Source organism: Pseudorasbora parva, chromosome 21, assembly GCF_024679245.1.
Source record: "Pseudorasbora parva isolate DD20220531a chromosome 21, ASM2467924v1, whole genome shotgun sequence".
NCBI lineage: Eukaryota > Metazoa > Chordata > Actinopteri > Cypriniformes > Gobionidae > Pseudorasbora > Pseudorasbora parva.
The window spans coordinates 20,882,076-20,905,840 of record NC_090192.1 but is presented as its reverse complement, the minus strand read 5'-3'; the positions used below and the strand labels follow the sequence as shown (position 1 = coordinate 20,905,840).

The window sequence follows — 23,765 nt, the reverse complement described above, 5'->3', positions numbered from 1 at the left end:
GGTCTGTCCTTTCCTGCCATTTCTCATGCCATTTAAGCTTTACACAGACAACTAATAAAAATGGCATAAGATCACATATCATAAATCATTACCAATTCCCTTCTCCTCATGCTTTAGTTCTTACCTCACACACAGTGCAATGGAAGCGAGTTTCCACATGGTGCTTGCACTCATTGCAGGTATAGACAAAGCGGTCCTGGCTCTGGTTGTGCAGTTCAACCAGCATGCACATAGTGCTCCATTTGGAGCGTCGCAATGAAGAAAACTCCAGGTGTTTATCCCGTGCAAGTGTTAGGAAGGCATCACGACCATCCATCAAATCACATGCCATCAAAGGATCCGAGTCAGAAATAGGCAGCAGAGCATTGGGATTGGTTACTGCACTCAGCCGGATAACAAAGAACACCTTGGAGAAAAAATAAAATGTTGGAAAAAATGTGAAGGCATATATAAACATTGTACAAAAATACTGATCAGGGTGCAACCAAATGTGACAAACACTAAATGTTTGACAATGTACCTTGATTAAACTAAATCATAGTATAGGGGGAAAAAACCTTAAATCAGGCTTCTCATACCTCTTTGTGCTTTTCCATTGTGGCATAGAGTTTCTGTGAAAGGTCATTAGACACATTTGGCATCCCCGGCTTCTTTTTGTTGGCTCGGCTTAAACTGCTCTTGTTCTTGCTCGTCTTCTTGTTGTTCTTTTTCTTGGCATTTTTGCTGTCGCCTTTTGTTGTCTGGAGAAATAAAGAGAAGCATTCAGGGTGAAAAAGCACTTTTAGAAGGGAACAAAACCTGAGATGAGTTAGAGCTTAAAGACTAACATCAACACTCTCATTGGACGTGCTGTTCTCCTCCCTCTTCCTTTCCTCCTCTTCTTGCTCCAGTTCTTTGATACTCTCTTCAAGCACATTGGGCCAGAAATCACCCTCAAAATAGGGCAGTTCTTTGGCGCTGGTGAGGCGATCCTCTGTTGCCTGTTTGAAGATGTCCTGTAACAAAAAAAAAAGATTTTTTATTTATAGCGATGATCAAAAACCCTGGACAAAACAGTCACTCTTGAATGCGAGCGCCGTATGCTCGAACGTGACTCACTCGGTCATTAACGCTGTCCTCACCCGGGTGCTGATAGCACGCAAGCGCAGGTGAGACCTGAGCAGCGCACGTTGTGTTTAAACTAAACTCATTTAAGCTATCCCAATCTAAATATTCAAGAGCAAGACGCAAAAGGGGCTATTGATTATTTGTTCTTATTTTGTTTTTGTTTTATTTGACAATTGTACTAATTACCCTGAACATAGCACATACCCACAGTACCGAGACCCTTAAACCGTGATATAAACCGAACTTTAAGTAATTTGAACTATTTCACCTCTAATATAATATATATTTATTTTAGGACTGTCGCCGTTAACGCATGTGATTAATTTAAATTCCTTAATGCGTTCAATTATTTTAAAGCATTAAGGAATTTAAATGAATCACACAAGTCAATCAATTAATGCAAATAAATCAGCACATTCGCCTTGTTTCCACACACACTTGGGAAGGATAATGTTTGATTTGTCATGTGTAAGTTGTTGTTTTTAGTAATCGTAGTTATTTATGCAGTAAAGGGGTTGATTTAAGAGTCTCCGTGTGGTCCTGTACGCTATTGTGCATTAACTCGTCTAAAATGAAAACTTGTTCGTTGTTGCTCTGTACACATATTATGAACTGCGAATTCTGTTTTTCTGTAATGTTTTTTTTTCATGGGTGCTTAGGTGTGTATAAATGTATTATATAATATAATTTATATGGACTCCTTATTTTTGGTTATTTGGTGTCCTTTTGGAGTCTTCAATACAATGCTCAAATGATCATTGTATGATATGAATGCTCCAATGTTCTGATTGTTTACTTGCTGGATAAAGCAAATGATGACAAAAATAATGTGTTTAATGAGATAAATGGCATATGCTTAATTTTATGACAAGTGTGCGATTAATTGTACTTTATTACGACAAGAGTGTGATTTAAAAAAATGCAATCGATTGACAGCTACTTCATCATATTTCCAGATATCCTGTATATTGAACAAAATGTTTCAATTGTACCTTATAGTCATGTACGATGCGCTCTGCTACGGCTTTATCCAGCATCTTTTTATACCACTCCTGCAGTCTCTTGGGCTTGGGTATCTTCTGGTCAGCAGGATGACAGTGGAAGATGTAATCATCTCCTTCACTAGGAGGGCAAGCCCAGATGTGTCCTGTGGTAAACCTAAGAAAAACAAAATCCAAAAAGGTTTAATTAAAAATGTCACACTGCAAAAATGTGAACATTTGTTCAATTAAAAATACTGCTTAAACAGTAGGATAGGGGAGTATCATCTTACCCTTGCTTTCTGGCATACTCCAGATATCCTATAAGAATCTCATGGTACACGCCTGTTCTTAGAGAGCGTGGCTGAAAGAAGTGGACACTGTCCAGGTAGGATATGTAAACTCGTCTAAAGGATTGAGGAGAAGGGGGAAAAAAACAGTTTAGCAGGAAATAAAACCACGCCCATCAAATAATAAAAACAGCATTTACATATGCCTGACCTTTGATTAGGGGGTGGACAATCTGAGCCATACTCTTGCACGTGCATACCAAAAAAGCAGACATCAACACCATCAACTTCCTCGAATGCAAATAAAGCTTTCGTTCTGTATGGGAAAGACTCTGCCATCTCTCCACTATCCACAAACCTGTGAAAAAAAGACCCAAGCATCGATAAAAGTCAGCATTGGAGGTATATTACATTATAAATCAGAGTAAACAAATGAAGCTTCACGGCAAGAATATAAATGACAAAATGTGTATTAAATGAACTATTCTTGAAATGTCCAACGGATAAATGTGTTGTATTAAACCTGAGCGTCTGTTCTTAATTACCTAGATTTCATGCCTGGTTTGACTTCCACCACTTTGTCTGAGACATGAACAACACGAATGGTGACTTCTCCAGCCTCTGGGTGATTATGTCGCTTCAGAAAGTCATTAACCCGTGTTTCCAAGTAGAGGCCTAGTTTGGTATGTGGAAGCCCTGGGGGGAAAAAAGTTGTTTAAATGTCATGGAGAAGATTTTACAGTACATTTTAATAAAACAATGAAATGGAGCCACATACTTTTAGCAGCATATTTATTCTCTTTCCGTGTCTTGTTAGATTTCTTCAGACAACCATCACACACAAAGCTAAAAAAGAAAAGAGAAAAAGGTAGGGCATATGTTGTTGTTAGAAACACCTTTAAAAAAAAAAAACGGCCAATTGTACTTAATTTAAGTGCAGAAAACTCACCCTGAAGGCCATATAGTGTCATTGTGCAAAACACAAATCTGATGCATCTTCCGACCACAATCCATACATTCCACAAGTCTGCAGAGAAAATGGGGGATGGAGGGTAATTATTAGGATATATTATTATATCCTGATAATATTGCGAGCACAAAATTGGAACTAAATGGACTTACAGCTCAGGGTCAAGGGTGTCATTTTTCTTCTTTTCAAACTGATCCTTGTTGATCGATCTAGAAATACATGCAAATTACAGCACTATTAAAACAAGACTATGCATTATCAAAACTCAAAGGGTGTATTTATGGTCTCCAAAAATCCTGAAAATTCAAATTCAAAATCTCAGATTTTATTTTGTTAATTTTGTTTTAATTTTACATTCTAACTCTTAGGCCCACTTTACATTAGACTGGGTAAAGCCAACCCGTTCAGCTGCCGATTTGATTTCGCTCTGCAGCTCAGGCTGGAAACCTGTACATCAGGGGTCTCAAACTCACGCCCGCAGGATATTTTGCAGCCCCCTACTTGACATAAAAAATTTAGTGTTAGTGTGGCCCGCACGGTTCTGAATTATAATTTTGCGAAGTTGCTGCGTGTGCCTCGTCACGCTTTCTGCCTCACTTCGTCTCTTAATGCCGTTGCGCAGAGAGAATATTCTTTCCGGTGAAATCACAAAACTAAATGCACACAAAATTCAACTTGTCCACGCTCTTAATATACAATCATTGATGAACATTTTAATGAAGATGAAAACTATATGAGAGCGGATTAGAACTCAGAAATCTTGAGACGGTTTACTAAAAGTCTACTATTAGACCAGTGAGGAACTCAAATATAAGTAGCGGATGTACCAATTTATTCACTCATGCGAAGAATCTCGGAACTAATAATATATTTGACGCAAATTAATGTCCCAGATAGATTATTTCCCAACTAGAATTAGACCTAGAATTTTGTTCACTGTCCTGGTTACGGCCTTGCTTTTTAATTAGTCTGTTATTTTAAATAAAAATAAAAACATTTATTATTTTAGCATTACATAATGATTTAATTTCTATATATATATATATATATATATATATATATATATATCGAGCAGGCAAGAGAAGCCTATATGAACCATTCATGTTCAGAAAGGAATGTTCAAATTCAGAGGAACAGTTCATGTTCAGAAGAAACATTCATGTTGAAGAATTATTAATAATAAAGATTGAGAAGATTGAATCAGTTGTGCTCTTGTTTTTTTGTGTAATACTTAATGCGGCCCAGCCTGACCCAAAGTCTACCTCCAGCACCACTCATGTAAATTGAGTTTGAGACCCCTGCTGTACATATTTCTACCCTGTTCTATTGGCGGGATGGATCATTGGTCTGATTGGTTGAAGGACTATCAAATTGAGTACAGAGTCATTTGAACTATTTCCGTTGATCACGCCTCTTGTGCTCTGATTGGTTGAAGGACTATCCAATTGCATACAGAGTCATTTGAACTATGCCCATTGATCACAGCTCTTGTGCAGTAGAAAATACAAAGCAGACTCCCTAGACCAATGTTCAATCGTAAAAGATTAAGCTTGGTCTGGTGATAGCCAGAGAACCTTTACATGGCAATTAACAAACATTTCTGGAGTTCAGAACACAATCGGATGGCACTTTATCAATTAACATTCAAGTGTAAATGCGCACAGAATGCATTATGCTTGGATAGACAAAACCAATTTCTAAGGTGGTGAGGGACAGATTCTGGCCACATTAAATGGATTAAATGCTTGTCCTGAAAAAAAAGAAGAAAAAGTGTGAAAGAGGAGACTCTTACGTTTGAGGTTGGGATGGGTCATCTCCCAAAGACACAGTCTCACCCTGGATCTCATTGAAGCACTTCTCGCAGAAGTGGTACCTGTCAGCAAGAAGCCCATATTTTGGTGAACTACACCACGCGCCAACACCACAGCCAATCACAGAGAGGCAACGAAGAGGTACGTAGCGACCAATCAGTGCAGGACAAGGCAGGGCAGGCAGGCCAAAGGGAGAGCGCAGGACAGGGTCGTCGCCAGAGGAGCCATTCATGATGCAGGATTTTTGAGCAGGGGTTTTGAGCAGGGAGGGGTTTAAGGTGCAGATGATTGATCAGATGAAAGCAGGCGATAGCAGACACAACAAACAGCAAAGTACAGGGGAGAAGAAAAGGGTTGACAAAGAAAAACATTAGACGAGACAGAAATGAATGGATAAGGAGGGAGACAACAGACAAGCAGAAAGCCAAAGCAAAGCACAGATTAGCATTTACATGTATAATGCGAAAAACCATTATAGCAAAACTGGAGCAGAATCAGTTGCGAAGGGTGTTGAGACTTATGGACACATGAGCACATTAAACATGAACAAAAAGACCGTAGCCACAAAGTCAAGCAAACAGGCATTTTAAAGGTGCTCTTTCAAAAGATAGGAATTACTCCTTTTGTGGTACTGTTATACTGATCAGTGTCAAGTTGTACATATTGTATTTGTTTATGACCTTTTTATTACTAAAATATCATGAAATATACAACTCTTTTACAATTTGTCTATGCTAACATATGACTAACCACATTTTGGCACACAAGCACAAACAGGCCATAAAGGATCCCAGAAAGGGTGAAAATAGGCATGTAAAAATTATTATTTTTATTCAAGAAACTTTGACTAAATATATAAGTGGACTTCAGGAGGTTTAAATAAGTTTAAAAAAAACTGTGTGCCCTGCTTTGTCAGTCACATGCCTGTTTAAGTGGTGAACTGCACTACTTGTGGTTGTTTTCAGAGATAGTAGCATCTATACTTTTTATACTTGTGCTACATTTGTGTGACATTTGATACAAAACTTTCAACCTTTGTAGCACAAGTGCTATGTGCAAAAAAACTTTTACAAAAAAAGTTAACATACAGCACTGATTTAGTATATACAGTACATAATCCCATACAAACATTTAGTGACTATAGGTCACACTTAAGGAGCACACTTTAAAATGCCAGGTCTTTTCACAAACAGGGTTTTACAAAGGCTAAGGACTGATTGGTGGAAAAGGTGGAATAAGACACTCTTATGCAAGTCACTTTAGGTGGCCAGGTACAGTGGAAAAACAGCCGTTTAACAGGTTTCACATGCATATGTAATAAATAATCATAACATGGGCCATTCAGATATCTATATGCTTGCGTGTCCGCTGATGTTGGCCTCAGTCGTAAGTTCCTTACCTGTTCTGATAACTAAAGTAAGCAGCATCTCGTGGTATAGTGCATAGCTGCTTCCCATAGCAGCACAGAGTTTGGGGAGAAAACTCAAACTGTGAGAGAAAACAAAAAACATCCGACAACGTTATGTGCAGAATGCAGAAAACACTGACAAATGCCTCTATTTGTAAAACCTGATTAACTTTAGGTGTCTTTCAGATCAATGATTTCAGATCCATCAGATCATGTACTTGATTTGTGCTATGACACAAAATCCCATATTATGACTAACTCTTTAAATGAGAAAGCTAATTTGGTTAGCTCAATGCCTACGCTATAAAGCTCATTACGGCATCAGACACAAGCCCTTATTCATTTGGTTGACAAACAAAGAGAAAACTATTGATTTAAAAAAACAGGCATCATATTAGAAGGGCAATTTAATGTGTGCAAACTCTCTGTGGAGCCTCTGTTTTACCTTTCTCCCACAACAGTAGCCAAGGCTCTGCATGACCGGGTCGATCTCCTGCTCAAACACTTCCGCCAGCTTGGAGCAGTACTTGTAGACTCGTGACGTCTTGCGGTTGTACAGCCAGGCGTTGTTAAACATGAGCCAGATGTCATCCACGTACTGCCACGGCTCTTGGTACTGGCCTGTGTCGAGCTTCCGTTTTATAGTAGATAAGTCCATAGGATTCTTCACAATGTCAAAATAGTCCTGTGATTTGCCAAAAGTGAACATGTTAAATCATTTCAGTAGAAAAGTACATTTACATTAACATTAGAATGAACTTAACACTCCGTAATCCCAGAAAAGATGAACATTCCCAATTGTATAAAATTGGGAATGTTCATCATTTGTGGGATTACGAAGTGTTAAGTTCATTGTTGAAAATTGATACATTACCATTCAAAAGTTTGGAAGAAAAGTTTTAAAAGAAATTAAATTTTATTCAGTAAGAAGTCATTAAATATTTATAATGTTACAAAAGATTTCTATTTCAAATAAATGTTGTTATATTGACTTTAAAGTCATCAAAGAATCCTATAAAATGTAATGTTTTCATTATTGAAAAAAAATGTTTCTTGAGGACCAAATAAGCATATTAGAATGATTTCTGAAGGATCATTTGACAGATTTTTCAGCATCATTACTCCGTCTTCAGCTTTCCATCGGAATAAATAACATTTTAAAATACATTTTTCACAATATTACTGTTTGGACTGTATTTTTGATCAAATGAACTTGGTGAGCATAAGAGACTTTTGAAAATATTTGTAAAATCTTTGGAACGGTAGAGTATATTAATAGTATGGTCATGCATGTTAAACCAAAAACAGCATTATGTTATGGCGGCTTTGCATCAGACAGCACACATACTGGTATTCCCAGCAGTGACGGGTCCACAGGCTGGCGGAAGGGCAGAGACTCGGGGTCCTGGCGGTAAAGAGACTCCAGTGTGGGCATCAAGGCCTGCCTCAGCTCCTCTGGTTTAAAAACTGATGAAACAAGTAGGTTACACAGAATTACTACAATTCTTACATTCTTTGACAAAAACACACAACTGGAAATATTTAAGATATTAATTCTAAACCAGATGTACCCAAACAGTTTAGACCACCTAGCCTGTATATAAAATATAAAAATATTTTAAATGGAAAAATTAAATTATTCAGTTATTACTGATGGCAGCAATTTAAGCACAAAATCAAATTACAAAGTCATCTGTAGTCAAATAGACAGTAAAACGTATCTGTTGATGTGTGAGATTCATGGCTGTTTAACTGTTGCCCATTATATTTATATATGTTATATTGTATCATTACCATGGTACCACCAGTTGGTTTTGTACTGAAGCCAACCCTAGCAGCTAAAATAACCAAGTGGGGTCTGATCATACTTTTCTTTTTGTTAGGGACTCCAGAGGGTGAACTGTGGGTAACTGTAGACCCTGAACCCTCTTCCTCTTCTTTAGGCTCCGTCTTTATCTCTGGCTTTTTGTCTTCCCCAGCTGCAGTGGAAGATGTGTCCATTGGCACACTCATCGGCTCTTCTTTCTTTATCTGATAAAAGAAAACAAGTCAATTCTCATGAAATGATGCTAAGATCATTACTACACAGTTCAAAGATTTTTCCTAAAGGTCCGATTAGGCCAGTGGATCAAAGAAATAAAAATAAATAAAAAATTATGAAATAAAAAGTTTGGTCCCACTTTATATTAGGTGGCCTTAAGTACTATGTACTTACATCAAAAAATAAGTACAATGTACTTATTGTGTTCAAATTGTATTACAAAACACCTTTGCTGAAATTGAGGTGGGATACGGGTAGAGTTAGGGACAGGTGTGGTGGTGTGTGTAAGTTTAAGGGTAGGGTTAGGTGTAAGGGAAGTGTCAACTGTGTAATTACAAATGTAACTACAGAAATTAATTACAGACCTAATTACATGCAGGTATTTTTTAAATGTAAGTACAATGTAAAAACATGTATGTACACAATAAGTGCATGTATCAAATTATTAATTACAATGTTACTACATTGTACTTAAGGCCACCTAATATAAAGTGGGTCCAAGTTTGACCCATGTAACATTGTATTCTAATAAATAAGCCACCAAAATTTTAGATAGTGGTGACATTTCACAATTCTTACTTGATTCCAATTTGGATACCCAGCAAATACTACTAGAGTTTTTGACTAAACGCTATTGGACAACCCTCTATGGACTAAAAGCTTGAGTCACCATTGGCTAATTTTATTTTACTCATCAGACTTTTTACATAGAATGCAAGAACAATGCAAATGAACAAATTCTATAAAAAACTAATACAAAAAGTACAGATAAGTAAACAGTATGTAATAAATAAAAACAAATAATCAAACTACAAGCAATAGCATAAATAAATACAATTGAACACAGATAAAAAATTAAATAAACAGTGTTTTTCAGGTAGATCTAACAGTAATTAGACACTGAAATGAAATATAAATTTTTTTAAATAAAGGCACAGTCCTCACTATATAAATTAATAATATATTAATCCTTGTTAAATCTACAAAAGTTGTTTAGTCAAGATCAGTAAGTGATCTTCTCTGTCTTTTTTAATATAACTTTGTTGTTTGTATTTTCTGTTCTGTTAATGTTGAGCCTTGTTACTAATAACCCCATTTATAGTCTGACTGTCAGACAATAACACCACATTTTAATTCTTATTTACAGAAAACACAACTTCTGCAACTTACCTCTGGCTTTTCCTCAATTTTAATGTCTTCCTGCTTTCCAGTTCTTCCTCCCACCATGGCTTCTTCGTCCTCATCCTCCTCCTCTTTCTGCTTGACCTCCACCTTGTGCTCAAAGGAGGCAGTGGAGTCTGAAGGGCCCTGCTGAAATGATCCATCGGCACTGCTGACAGAGGCAGGGGTAGCAGCCTGGCCGTCCACTGGCAGAGAACCCTTATGAGACAACTTAAGAGATAAAAGACACAAAAAATTAGTCAAAAAGGTCAAAAATTAAGTGTATAGAAGGATCCAAAAAAGTGGAAATGCAATTAAGTCTAAATAAATAATATCAGCATTAATAAGAACATATTTGAATCATTTATAAAGTGTACATGTAATTGGATTTAATCCTGAATTCCTTGGATCTCCTATTAGCGTTTATAAAGGCAAAAACCGATGTAAATACGTGCATATGCACACACCAACAGAAGATCATGTGTACAGACTCTTTGCACATATATATATACACCAGTAATTAAAATAATCCAACAATGTTTATTCAAAATTAGAGAAAATTGACAATAACAATATGCATTACTGTTGAAGAACAACATACTTATGTATATTGCTCCTGAATAACAATATGCATTACTGTTGAAGAACAACATACTTATGTATATTGCTCCTGAATTTAAGATGAACTGCAATTTATAAAGCAGGATTCTGGAATATTTTTGGAGTGTATGGATGCTTTATAAATCGTTCATAGGAACATCTCAGAAATGGTTGTACGTTCACATTTAGGACCATTCTACATGTGTATTTATAAATGAGGCCCCAGGGTTTTTTGTTAACCCCAGGGTTTTTGTTGTATACAGAGCAATAGTACTCACTGGAGTGCGGGGATGCTGGCTGGCATTTGGCGTGGAGTGGCCACTTTGAGAAACAGGTGGAGGAGTTCCTCCTAATGGCTGCTGCTGAGGTTGCATGGCATTGTCAGAACTGGTGGACGGAGTTAACTGCTGCTGACTGCCGGTCGTGGCTAACTGGGGTAGACTGGGTGTATGGGGCTGTGGTGTCTGGGAGCGCGGTGTGGGCGTGGGTGTGCGACTATGTGCTGGGGAAGGAGAATTCTGGTGGACGGGCGTGCAGTGGGAGAGGTTGATGGACTGTGTTGGGGTGGACACTGAAGGAACCCCACTTATGCTGTTGGGACCCAGCGAGCCCACCGAGGACCCGCTGCCTGCCCCTCCAGCAGACCCAGGCTGGGCTAAAGGACTGCCGACTGGTAAAGATAAATTAGGCATTTGCCCCTGCTGAAAAATTAAAGAGCAAACCCTGAGAATGCATTCATGACAAATATCATACATGATGCATTACAGCTCTAGAATGTTTAATGACAAAAACAAGGACCACATGTACAGAAAAAATAAATTACAGATAGGTCTATGTGTGTAGTAGTAGTAGTAATAGTAGTGTTGTTTTCTCAATGCAATCAGAATTCATAATTTGAAGGTACATTAAGAACATGATTACTATTACAGATAGGATGAATTCAAAGTAATAAAATTCAGATAAAATCTATACTCTCTTACTTGAGAAATAGCGCCATCGTTTCCTGGATGTGCCATGTCAACAGATCCAGCACCAAGAACAGGACTTGAACCTTGAAACTGTCCAGATTGCATGTACTGATTTTGCATCTGTGCAACATTCGGTTGAGGCATCCTCCCAGTGCCCATGCTTCCCTGAAATAGTCCAAACATTGAGCATTTAGAAAAAATATTTAGTACACCTTTAAAACAATTTCCCACAGAACTACTATGCAGTAATAAATAACAAAAGCTATCACTTCTAGTCACAGTAATGACCTGGTTAAGAGTCGTGTTGAGTGGAAGAGGTGGTGTAGATCTCTGACCCATGGACTGCATTCCCATATGGTTTCCAAATGGATTCATGCCTGTAAAGCACAAAGCAGAAGAGATTTAATACATGCACTAAGATTCAAAATGTGGACTGGAGCCAGTAAGATTTTGAAAGAAGTATTGTATGCTCATCAAGGCTGAATTTATTTGATAAGAAATACAGTAATATTGTAAAAGAGTACAATTTAAAACTTTTTATTTTATTTTATTTTAATGTATTTTAAAATGTATACAAACCAGCAGCATTCTGCATCCTGCTCATCATCTGGTTTGGACCAGTAGGCCGCACCATTGAAGGATCCGAGAGAGGACCATCTACAGATACAGGGGCAAAACAGGAAATAAACAAGTAATGTTAATAAAATCACTAAACCATGAAATTGCAGTTTGTTGTTCCAGTGACATATTTTCTACGAGAATCTGAAGTTTGGGTAGGACACGTCAAAAGGCTCGTCAGCGAGACAGACAAAGAAAAAAATATACATTTTAATATGTTAATTTTCTTTTTAATTTTAATTACATGCAGCAACACTGCAATTTTTTAACACCAATTTTAGCAACACATTAAATAAAAAAATTAGTAATAATAAGATTCTGTTTTCCTCATTTTTCATTAAATCACACAGGGAATAGAAACACTAAACTCTATATGCCTCTACAAACCTGTAATAAAGAAGTACCATAAACCTGACTTTATGGAAACCTTGAAAATGTGTAATAACTTAACCAATGTTATCAAAGTATTGGTTCTTTAAATTAGTTTTATTTCTATATTATTTTTAGTTTTCAACCGAAATTCCGATTTAGTTTTAGTATTTTCTTAAATGTGTTATTTTTTTATATTTAAAGCAATACTATTAAGTTATTGTTTTAGTTTAAATGATAAACCTCTAAAGCCTATCAGCATATTCACCACCAAGTCCCACCCCCGAAAGTTCAAATACTTTAAAAAAAGTACTACCTTGCAAGCAGGACCATTTTGTTGGGGACATTTTTACCTGGAACTTCATTTAGACCCCTGCGGTAGAAACACACTAAGTACCACACCAAAGTCACTAGTTACCGGGGAAAGTTCCCACGGTGGAAATGCGGCTTAAGTAGCCTACTTCAGCTACTTATTAACAAATTATTCATTTATTAAAAGTTATTAAAGGTCCCATTCTTCGCAAGTTTTCGAAGCTTTGATTATGTTTACAGTGTGCAATATAACGAGTTCATGTTTCACGTGTTAAAAAAACACAGTATTTTTCACACAATTGACTTATCTGTACAGCGCTGTTTTCTCTGTCCTAAAAACGGCCTGATGATTTCCTTGTTCTATGAAGTCCCTCCTTCAGAAACACGTAACGAGTTCTGATTGGGCCAGCGCTTCCCGTGTTGTGATTGGACGGCAGCTTAGCGCACTTTGCCCAGTAAGGTCCCGCCTCTTACCATAACGGGGAGATGCAAGCGCTGAATGCACACTCTTCTCCACGTGGAAGAGTAACAAGACCACGCCCCCTTTTTTGTGTGTACTTGTGGGCGGAGGGTTAGTCAACAAACGGTTCTAGTGACGTCATTACATCCCTGCACTTCCTGCTGTAGTCCAAACCGGCCGTTCGTTGTAGGCTTTGAAAGGGAACTTCTGTTAAATAAAATATCTCGCTTGGCACTGAACTTCGAGCTTTATAATTTTACAGGTATTATTTATGCTCTAACAGCAACATACTAACAACATACAACAAACTAAAGTTTGAAAGATGGAATCGCGAAGAACGGGACCTTTAAAGCATTAATTATAAAAACAAATACAGATTTAACTGATATATTATTTATCATTCACATAAGGAATGCAAAATTCTCACGTTTTGCATGCATCTAAAAAAAAAAAAAATAGTGTTCCAAGTTGACAGAGATTAGAGGCTATCAGCCAACACTAAGATGTTTAATGCACAGATCTATTTTAAAATTAGATGCTTTTCATCCATTACTATAGTTATCGCTGTTAATCTTCTCAATTTAGTGAGTGACTCACGCAAAACAATAATTTAATTTAAAGACAAGCTTCTATAGGTCATTGCGACTTTTTGGTGTGATACCCTGACAACAACTGCTTGCAACAGATACATTGGGTTCCTTCAGAAGGGTTTGTCAGCTCTGATACAGCAAAACAGAGGTCCTACAGGAATGTAGCAAATTTATTATAATGTTGCAATCTGCCATTATTTTTGAGCATAATAAAATAGTCTCTTATTTCTAGGGCTGCAGCTATCGATTCTTTTTGTAATCGATTAATCTACCACTTAATCGATCGATTAATCGATTAATCGGATAATAATTACTTTTTCTTTATTAAAGAGCAATAAGAGACAATAAGACAGGTATCTTAATATTAACATCAATTTTGTTTTCTTTTTTAGAAAAAATAAGTTTTATTGCTGAAATTGCATACATTAACTGTGAAACTAAACAATTTTAATGCATACAATTGCCATATTAAATAAAAATCTATTTCAAATTACTTTAAAAAGGTAAACATAGTTCAATCTAAAACTAAACCTACAACCAATAAATCTAAATAGTAGTAATATAAATAACAATAATGCCAATATAAATATAAATATTCTATAAATTCTATATAATATAAATATTCTAATATTCTATAAATATTCTATAAATAACATAAATAACCAAACATTGTATTATGTTGTGCAACTTAACTTTCATGTTTCAGCTTCAGCTCAGGCATGACATGAGCATTTACTATCTTATTTACTCCTTTACTGAAGCTAAACAAATTGGACAGGTTAACTTGGAATAAGAGATGTGCGGATCAGCTCTATCGTCACCAAATCAGCTGTTAGAAGCAAGCCATTCCACCCTCCCGCACCCGGTATTCACAACTTCAAATCCTCCGTGTTAAGCGCGATGCTATCGTCACATATTAGCTACACTGAAGAAGGTTGCTAAACAAAACAAAAAAACTTATTTTGGCAAAATTACATTTACATAAGGGTCGACTTACACGGAGGAATAACCGCTAGAACGTGATCAAACGCGAGATATGTTTAATTCAGTTAAAGTACATCACACATGCTGGTCTTTTGAGCTAATCATCCATCATTGTAACACAGCTTGTTTTAAGTTAGTAGCTATAAATATGATTAAAGTGTGATTAAATTACACAAATCTATGAAAGCACGCAGCTCTGAGCTCTGAAAGCACGAGCGCTGCTCATCACAAACGCGCGCGCGTTACAGCTTGTTCTAATGTTTGTTGCGCCTAGTATTGAAAACATCTAATGGTGCATTTCGAAGATATTATCAAGTAGGATATGTAAAGTCTCATTAAAGATTTCACACACATCACAATGACGGTGATATGTGCAAAGCTGCAAACTCCATCGCGTTCATGTGTTTGGAGTTGCTCGTATCTCCTCAGCTGACGCGTGAACTGCCTCAAATGAAACTTAAATGTTCAGCGTCGCATCCTGAAGCTCAACATGCAGTTGTCTTCTTTAAAAACAGCGATATTAAATGATATGACCAGTGCTGATGCCCGCCCGCTCTCTCTCTCTCGCATTGCGGTCTTTGATCTCGACATGAGCTGAAAACGAAAGTTAAAGAACGACACGCATTCATTGCGTTTTAGCGTGATATGAGAGTTCCGCGTCTTTATTAAAATCAACATATTAACGATTTCTCTCATCCACCTGCAATTTTTGGGATGTTTACGCACCTGAACCGCGGATATAACCGCAATCCGCTCATACTCCGAGTCCTTAAACAAAAATGTCTTTCTGCAATATCTGTGTGTAGTTAAATGGACTAAGCGAAGCATCGAGGCAGATGATTTGCCTCGAGGATTTTTTTGATTCGATTAATTCGAGTTACTCGATGAATCGTTTCAGCCCTACTTATTTCTAACCATCTCTAAGACTGGTAAAGCATAAACTGTCTGCCAAAATCAGTTAAGAGCAAATATTTACAATTTTTCCATTCAAGTTGTCATTAAGTATCAACTAAAACTAATAAAAAGAAACATACTACTAATAAAAATGACAGATAATGAATTCTCACTGGAAATTGTTTAATTAAATGTACATTTCAAATGTTTTTATTTGTGACAATAAACGAGGTCCCAACATTGACAAAGCCTAATATTAAATGTTTTGCCCATATACTTCACATTTTCTATAGTTGCAAGGAGAAAATAACATTAGAGATATTAACAATGGGGTATTAGTAGCCTGCTGCATTAAAAATCCTGCATAGTCCATGAAAAAGTACAGATCTAACTCAATTTTGACATTAGCCGCTCTGTCAGGCTAGTGGGAGCCAGGGCTAACAATGTGCCAGGCAGGGCCAATAGCCTCGAACCTCAAGCTCAGACACTAAAATCAAGTTGCGCTTCCACTGTCAGTAGCCTCGCAGCGCTACCCTACCTCCCACTTTTAACACACCACCACAGAACATCACCACTTAATGACGTCCCACCATTTCACCAGCTGACTGAAAAATAGCTAGATCGCAAAATGCGCAATTTGATATTTACTTAAAGACTTAAGATTCCTGCATCAACATTTGACCAATGTTTTACCATAAAAAAATTAAAAAAAAGTTACAATGACAGTAATGTATTCATTTTTGTCAGGAGAGCACATCAATCATGCTTAATCAAACTTGTATTTACCATTTCACATACAAAGAGAACACATCTATTCCGTTGCAACTGCTTCCATTTATTTGCAATCACAAGTCCAAATGCCCACACATTTAGAACAATACTGAGAAAATACCATATGTTTACATTACATTTCTTTAGAAAAAGTGAGCATTTCTATTAATTTTGAGTGATCTCTCCCATCTCAATATACTGTAATGCTTTCAGTCAGATCAACAGAGGGAGCTCATAAGAAAAAAACAAGAATATGCAGTTATACGAGTTAACTGGAGTGCATGTTTTTTATGACACATGCGGATGTATTAGTCAAGTCACTTTTATTTATATAGCGCTTTATACAATACAGATTGTTTCAAAGCAGCTTTACAGTGATAACAGGAAAACGTTGCATTTCGACTGTTGTTCAGCTGAAGTCAGTTCAACGTTGAATCAGTTTTGTTGTTAAGACCATCAAATATTAAAATTAGTTCATTTCATCTATCAATCAGTTCTGCAAAAAATGATGTCATCGTCCCGCTCAGTTCAGTTCTCATACAACAGCATCAGTAGTCAGATCCGGTATCAACAAAGGCACAGGGAAAAGACAGATAAAACATGAAACCAAATAAACACACGATTATAGTCACATATGATTTGACTACACTCTTCAAGCTGTCTCTGGTATTTCCCATAAACATGTGTATTTATTACTCGCAATGGTTAGCATAAGTAGCCTTTAGCATCACATATAAATATTCTGCCTCATACAGTGATTAGACTCCCCATCTGATCGCAAGGAAGTCATCTCAAACACTTGCTTGTGTCTGAAAGTGAGTTGACCAGAAATTGTTTTAAAATACCTTAAATGTTGTCGTCAGCTGGTAGCCTGATATATTAACATGGGAAATTAAAAGCATTGTTGACCCTCTCCTGAGGTAAACTACGTCTTTGGGCATTACCACTACACATGCCCCAGTTGGTCTGCTTTGGAAAAAAAGGTATTCGGCGGTGTGAAAACCACTGGCCGTTGTCCCCGAGGAAGCCCCAATAGCTGCTTTTCCACTGTCGGGCCAGTGTGAGCCAGGGCGAGCCAGGGCTTTCAACGGGTTGGGCCAGGCAAATAGCCTCGTACTAGTAGCACAGAGCCCAATAAGACACTGCGTTTACACCATTGAAGCTAGAAGCTCTACAGCACTTCACTAAAACCAACCTGTAACACACCTCTCTAGAACATCACACAAACCCATAATTTCACCAAAAGCTGGAAGTTTTATCAGAAAACTATCAGAAAGAAATCGCATGATAAAAGCAACATGATAAAATTGTTGTTTACTTAAAGATTTAAGACCCAGACATCAATGTTTTACCACAGTTTTACAATAGTACAAGTGATACATTGATCATCATGAATTAATTTGTGTCAAGATTACGCATTAGTCCCACAGAAATAAAGCAGTATTTACCATTATTTCACAAAAGCAAGACAACAAATATTTATTTGTAGTCACAGGACTATGTTTACATCACATTTAGAAAGAATTAGGGGTTGACCGATTATCAGCCTGGCTGATTATCAGCACCAAATAAAGAATTTTTATGGTTACCTGTAATTTTCAAAACCAATTTGCAAATAAAATAATATATTTTTTAAATGCGCTATTTGGCTCTAATGCAGCTATGTCTGTCTGAACTCCATTCTGTCAGGGTGGCTTAGACCAATGCCTGCCTATCGCCCATCTGATTTGTTGGGAGTCACAAGTTCAACCAATCAACGTGGTAAGCTGAAGGTACTGAAAGTTTTGCACTCTCACATCGAAAATACTTGCTTTCTGGAGTTGCTTCAGTGATCATGATACATCAGTTGTCTCTCAAAGGTAAGGCAGTAGCAGATGTTGCTGAAGTTGCAATAAATCCCTTGTCTGGCTATCACCAAACAAAGCTCAATTTAAGATTGAACATTGATCTGGGGAGTCTTTTTTGCATCTTCTACTGCACAAGAGGCGTGATCAACAAGCATTATTCAAATGACTGTATGCAACTGGATAGTCCTTCCACCAATAAGACCACAAGAGCCATGATCAACGGGCAATGACCCATCAATTCTCTATCCGTCATCTTGTTAAACCCGCCAATAGCACGCCAGGTGGATAAGCCAGTCTGTAATTGGTTCCCGCAAAAGTGTAACAAAAGCAGTAGAAATTAATGTACAGGTTTCCAGACTGAGTTTAAAGGTGCCCTAGAATGAAAAATGTAATTAACCATAGTTAAAAAAGGGGTCAGTACATGGACATCACAAACAGTGAGTCTCAAACACCATTGCCTCCTACTATATGTAAATCTTGTTTATGAAAAGCACCACAGAAAAACAGGCTATTTTCAACATAATGCCACATGTGACGCAATCGCTGGGATCCTAATATGTACGCCCCTAACATTTGCATGTCAGCCAGTGTTCATTGTCAGGCGGAACTGCGCAGTGTGCAGCCGTCAGGAGTTCAGCGCATAAACAAGCGTCACGCGAGGATAGCGAAAACGGCAGCTCTCATGGACACAAATGTCATGTTTTAGGCTGTGCAGGGGACGTGAGGACTTTTCATAGCCTTCCCACAGATAAAAAATGTCAGCAGTCATGGTTGATGTTTATTTGCAATCAGATACTGCAACAATTTAATTTAAAGTTGTTCGCTTGCTCGGCCCATTTCACCACGGAGAGTTTTTCTAACCTGGGGCAATATAGCAGGATTCACTCAGCATCTGATACTGAAGAAAGGGCCGATTCCAACCATATTCCTGCAAACAGTAAGTAGTAATTTTATCCACTTCTTGACTGTCGAACCCATTTCTGATTAAATTGATACTTTCTTAGTAAGACATCATTACGATAATATCCCGTGTTGTCTAGATCTAACGCAAGATGCTAGTATTGGAAACTCCAAGCAGCACACACAACAGTTTGTCAAATGACAAAGGTTAATATTATTTCCTGCCAGTGTTCTCATAAAATACAACAGTAGATACGTATGTCGATCCCTTTTGATGGATTGAAATCTAAATTAGCCTATATTTCATCATTAACACATAACTCAGAAGCTAACTACGTTTACTACTACTGTTTAGTTGCTTACAGATCGCTCACTCGATCCTTGTAGCTAACGTCCCCTTCTTGAAATGACAGTTATTTGACAAGGCATAGATAATTTGTTAAAAATATATATACATTTTTAAGAACTGAAATATGATTTTTTTTGCAGCGGGTGAAATTTAAAATATTGTTTCAAATCATTCTAGGGGACCCTTAAGGGCAAAATCAAATCAGATCAGGCTGGGTTTACCCAGTCTAATAAATCACTACACTACTGAAGTTGAAAAATGATTTAAATGTCTCCATGATCTGCTTTTGAAGAAAAAGTATCATGCTACAATGCATTCTATCAGTAGCAGTTCTGGCATGTCTATCTCAACATGTTAAAGCAGATACGCTGCATTATTTGCAAGTGTTTTAAAGCCTTGCCGGTTAAACATTTCATTTGCTTGCTGATGCACTGTTCTGTCTAACAGGCTATTTTTTAAAAGCATACAGATCCTGATTACTAGTTATCTTTCGAGGCTTATTGCGCTAATACACTCAAATACACACAAGGTTTACATAAACACAGTTGGTTATGTCTAAAGTGAAAGTAAACATTTGAAAGAAAATCAGATACGTCTCCGTATGCGTGCAGGTCTTAAAGTGACAGTAAACATGCTGCTGCTTGTCCTTAAAGGGATAGTTCACCCAAAAATGAAAATTCTGTCATTTTTTATCATTTACATTATAACGCTAATGTTGCTTCAAACCTCTATTAATTTATTTCTTGTGCTGAACACAAAAAGATGATATTTTGAAAAATATGGGTAACCAAACAGCAGATGGTCCCCACTGACTTAAATGATGACAGAAGGATTAATAATATAATAATAATAATAATAATTATTATTATTATTATTATTATTAACAGTTCTCAGAATTAAAGATAGAGCTCATGTTATTCTTAATTTTGACTTTAATACTCATTTTTACATCAGACATATTGGTTATTGGTCTACCTGATCTGTATTAATCGATATTGCCCCTGAAAAACGCATACCAGTTGAGCCCTAGAAAGAATTATAATTTCTACACATCTTTCACCAAAAACACAACCTGAGGAGCTTTAGTACTCTCTCCAGTCCAGTGACAGTCCCAATTAAAAGGTTAGTTCACCACAAAATTAAAATTCTGTCATTAATTACTCACCCAAATAATCACAAAAGACACATGATTTCAGCAGTTTGACACATGATCCCAATCTTGAATCTATACACTGATTCATAACGCTCTGAAGCTACAGGAAGCAGTGTTGTAATATCGGCCATCTCTATACAAGACGTTATTTCGGGGGGTTTTGTACACAAAAACTATTCTTGTCGCTTCATAAAATAATTGTAGACCCACTGTAGTGAGATGGGCTTTTTAACAACGTCTTTAGTACCTTTTGTGGGTCTCGAGAGAGGAAACGTCATTGTGGTCAATGGAGGCCTTTCTGGGCCATCGGATTTCAACAAATATCTTCATTTGTGTTCCGAAGATGAAATCATGAGGGTAAGTAATTAATGACATAATTTTCATTTTTGGATGAACTAACCTTTAAGCTATATTTTCAGTCAGAGAAATAGAGGGCTCCTGAAAAAACAGATTTTCTTAACGGAGATATTGTCTTTTAAAGTTATAGCAGTTAATTGCCTACAAAAACGGGAGGTTTGGACTTCAAGGAGCTTCTTTTCAGAGTTGGTGACATCATAAACCCTTGCTATTAACATAAACACTGCCCCTGTGAACATGCAACAAAGTGGGCGAGGCCGCGTCGCAGTCATTACGGAAGAGAGAGCTGTTGCAGAAGGCTAGAGTGTTGCAGACATGCCATCGAAACAATGTTATTTTCACCCTAAGTGCACGACTTCTGTGTTCGGCCTTCCTCGGGATGCTGGACTTTGGGAGCAATGGTTACAATTTGTGTTTAATTCAGTTCCTGCTGATTAAAATGTAAATTTAGCCATCTGTGCTGCACATTTCATGGAAGACAGCTTCAAGAACCTTCACAAGTTCAATACTGGATTTGCTCAAAGGCTCATACTAAAAGATGAAGCAGTTGTTTATGGGCCTAAACCTGTAAGTACATGTCTTTTAAATGTGTAGTTTCTGCATGTGTTTTGGTTGCATCAAGAACAACGCGGTTTGGCTACGCTAGGCAGTTAACCAAATTGTTTCCAGGGGTGTAAAGTAACGAATTACAAATACTTTCGTTACTGTAATTGAGTATTTTTTTCTCAGGAATTGTACTTTTTTAAGTAGTTTAAAAACAGTGTACTTTTACTTTTACTTGAGTACATTTTAAGTGCTGTATCGGTACTTTTACTGCGCTATTATTTTCCCTAAACCTGCCGTCGCTACATTATGTTTATTTATTTTTCCTGTCAACGTGATTGGCTAAGACGAATAATCATTCTGTCTGCATCACTCGTGACTCCCGTCAAATCAACCACAGCGACCAGCCTAGAGTGAGAGGCACACGTGCTTTATGTAGTAAGTGCTGGCTACTGTCAAATCGCCTTGAACAATTACTACAAATGGACCGCAGAATTATTACATTTTCTAATTTATGCATAAATGGTACGTATTCGTACAAGCTTGCGGTGCCATCTGCTGGAAATTCTTCATTTAGCTTGATTGTGTGCCAGGCTTCAAAGTGCATTAGGCATTAACCGATCGTCACCGCTAGATTTTTGTCCCTTATGTCGATTTCGTTGTAAACGCATTAAACCTGCTTTCTGTCAGCTTATTGAAGTGCATATTTTAATGTAATGTGTTCTCACATGGCAATTAAAATTGTAGGCCATGTATATAGCAAATAACTTTTATAAAACATCTGATTTATATTTAAATCAGGTTTATTTTTTAATTGCAAGCAAAAATAATCAGTGGTGAAAACAATTTACTTGATTTTTCTCGAGTTACTCGATTCTGATTTCTATTCTTTTTAAAGAGAAAATGTCCATTGAAATTAAAGCAGTACAACGAATGCGTCTTAAACAAGAAAGAACTTTTCTTTGAAAAGAACGTTTTTTAAATAAAAAAAAATTTTACGTTAAAATGTTCAACGTGTACAACATGTACAACGCTTTGCAACCTTTTTTAATTAACCGCAATAAAACCTCTACAGAATGGTTGTCAAAAATGTTACCAGATTATTGGTTGATTTCTCAAATATTACATGGCTGTATTTTTAGGGCTAACAGTCAAAAATAAAAATAAATATTTAAAGAAATATTTTTGATGATATATTCTTACTCAGAATAATCCATAAAAGAGTAAGCTACATTTTAATTTGCAGGGTATAAGATGGACTAACATTCATAGCATAATACTCACTACTCGCTACTCTTGAGTACTTTTAAAACGGCTACTTTTTACTCCTACTTTGAGTAGCATTTAGGACAGGTACTTTTACTCTACTTAAATTACATATTTTGCCTTGTAACAGTACTTCTACTTGAGTATGCTTTTTCAGTAGTCTTTCCACCACTGATTGTTTCTTACTTCTCCAACAAACGGCTACAAACACCAACAAACTTATATGTAATCACACCCGCGAACATTGTTTATTTATTCACTTTTGACGTTTCTGTTATTAGTGTACAACGATTATTGTGTTTGACCACATGCTATTATAGCTACAGTCATGCAAAACACGTTTGTGTTTCATTTGGCCAGTGCAGTAGACTAGCAGAGGCATGGTTAGGTTTTTTAACGGGCTCATATTTTTACATTTTTTGCGAAACATATTTGGTTATATTAATTCTACAATAAAAGAAAATTGGTATGGCAATATTGACGCCAGATGTGACTTCTGCCCGTAATGGTAAGGGACGTGGTGTTTCTGGACAACCTGTGCTTGGCACTTCAGCCAATAAAAATACATGAAACTACATTTGGGCATCTAACCAATCTAAGACCATTGTGTTTTTCGGAGGGATGGGCTTCACAGAAGCAGGAAGCAAACGAGCCGTTCAAAGGACAGTGGAGACAGCGGTATGGAATAAAGGTAAAATATAAGAAAAATATGGTGATTCAAAAAAAAAGAAGTATTACGACATGTTATACTGCGCCCCACAAACACAACCAAGCCTAAAAAAACACCACGGAACCACTGCATTAAAGAGACGAGACATACTGACAGATTTAAAAAAAACATACACAATTGTGATGATTTCTTCAAGTGGTCCTATTTACCATGTTACCTGTAGTAATGGTTAGAGCGTCTTTTGCACCGTATATATAAAGATTTCTGCCTTATACAGTGATAAGAATCCACATCGGATCACAAACAGAAGTTATTTCGAACACTCGCTGCTGTCTGAAACTGAGTT

General features: G+C 36.9%; 1 protein-coding gene across 2 annotated transcripts in view; it reads right to left on the bottom strand.

Annotated features, from left to right (window-relative positions):
- The window catches only part of ep300a (E1A binding protein p300 a), a 45,290-nt gene that overhangs the window by 5,356 nt on the left and 16,169 nt on the right, over nt 1–23,765 (bottom strand). The window contains exons 11-30 of one of the 2 annotated variants that reach the window (XM_067430552.1): nt 11,916–11,993; nt 11,625–11,713; nt 11,349–11,501; nt 10,647–11,069; nt 9,778–9,999; nt 8,435–8,597; nt 7,915–8,033; nt 7,012–7,251; nt 6,558–6,646; nt 5,140–5,250; nt 3,500–3,556; nt 3,327–3,404; nt 3,156–3,223; nt 2,923–3,073; nt 2,589–2,735; nt 2,381–2,494; nt 2,100–2,265; nt 828–995; nt 579–740; nt 125–406 (exon numbers count right to left, since the gene is read on the bottom strand). In XM_067430552.1, coding sequence (XP_067286653.1) covers nt 125–406; nt 579–740; nt 828–995; nt 2,100–2,265; nt 2,381–2,494; nt 2,589–2,735; nt 2,923–3,073; nt 3,156–3,223; nt 3,327–3,404; nt 3,500–3,556; nt 5,140–5,250; nt 6,558–6,646; nt 7,012–7,251; nt 7,915–8,033; nt 8,435–8,597; nt 9,778–9,999; nt 10,647–11,069; nt 11,349–11,501; nt 11,625–11,713; nt 11,916–11,993 — 3,080 coding nt within the window. The remainder of the gene's footprint in view (nt 1–124; nt 407–578; nt 741–827; nt 996–2,099; nt 2,266–2,380; nt 2,495–2,588; nt 2,736–2,922; nt 3,074–3,155; nt 3,224–3,326; nt 3,405–3,499; nt 3,557–5,139; nt 5,251–6,557; nt 6,647–7,011; nt 7,252–7,914; nt 8,034–8,434; nt 8,598–9,777; nt 10,000–10,646; nt 11,070–11,348; nt 11,502–11,624; nt 11,714–11,915; nt 11,994–23,765) is intronic. The other variant, XM_067430553.1, reaches the window with a different exon arrangement.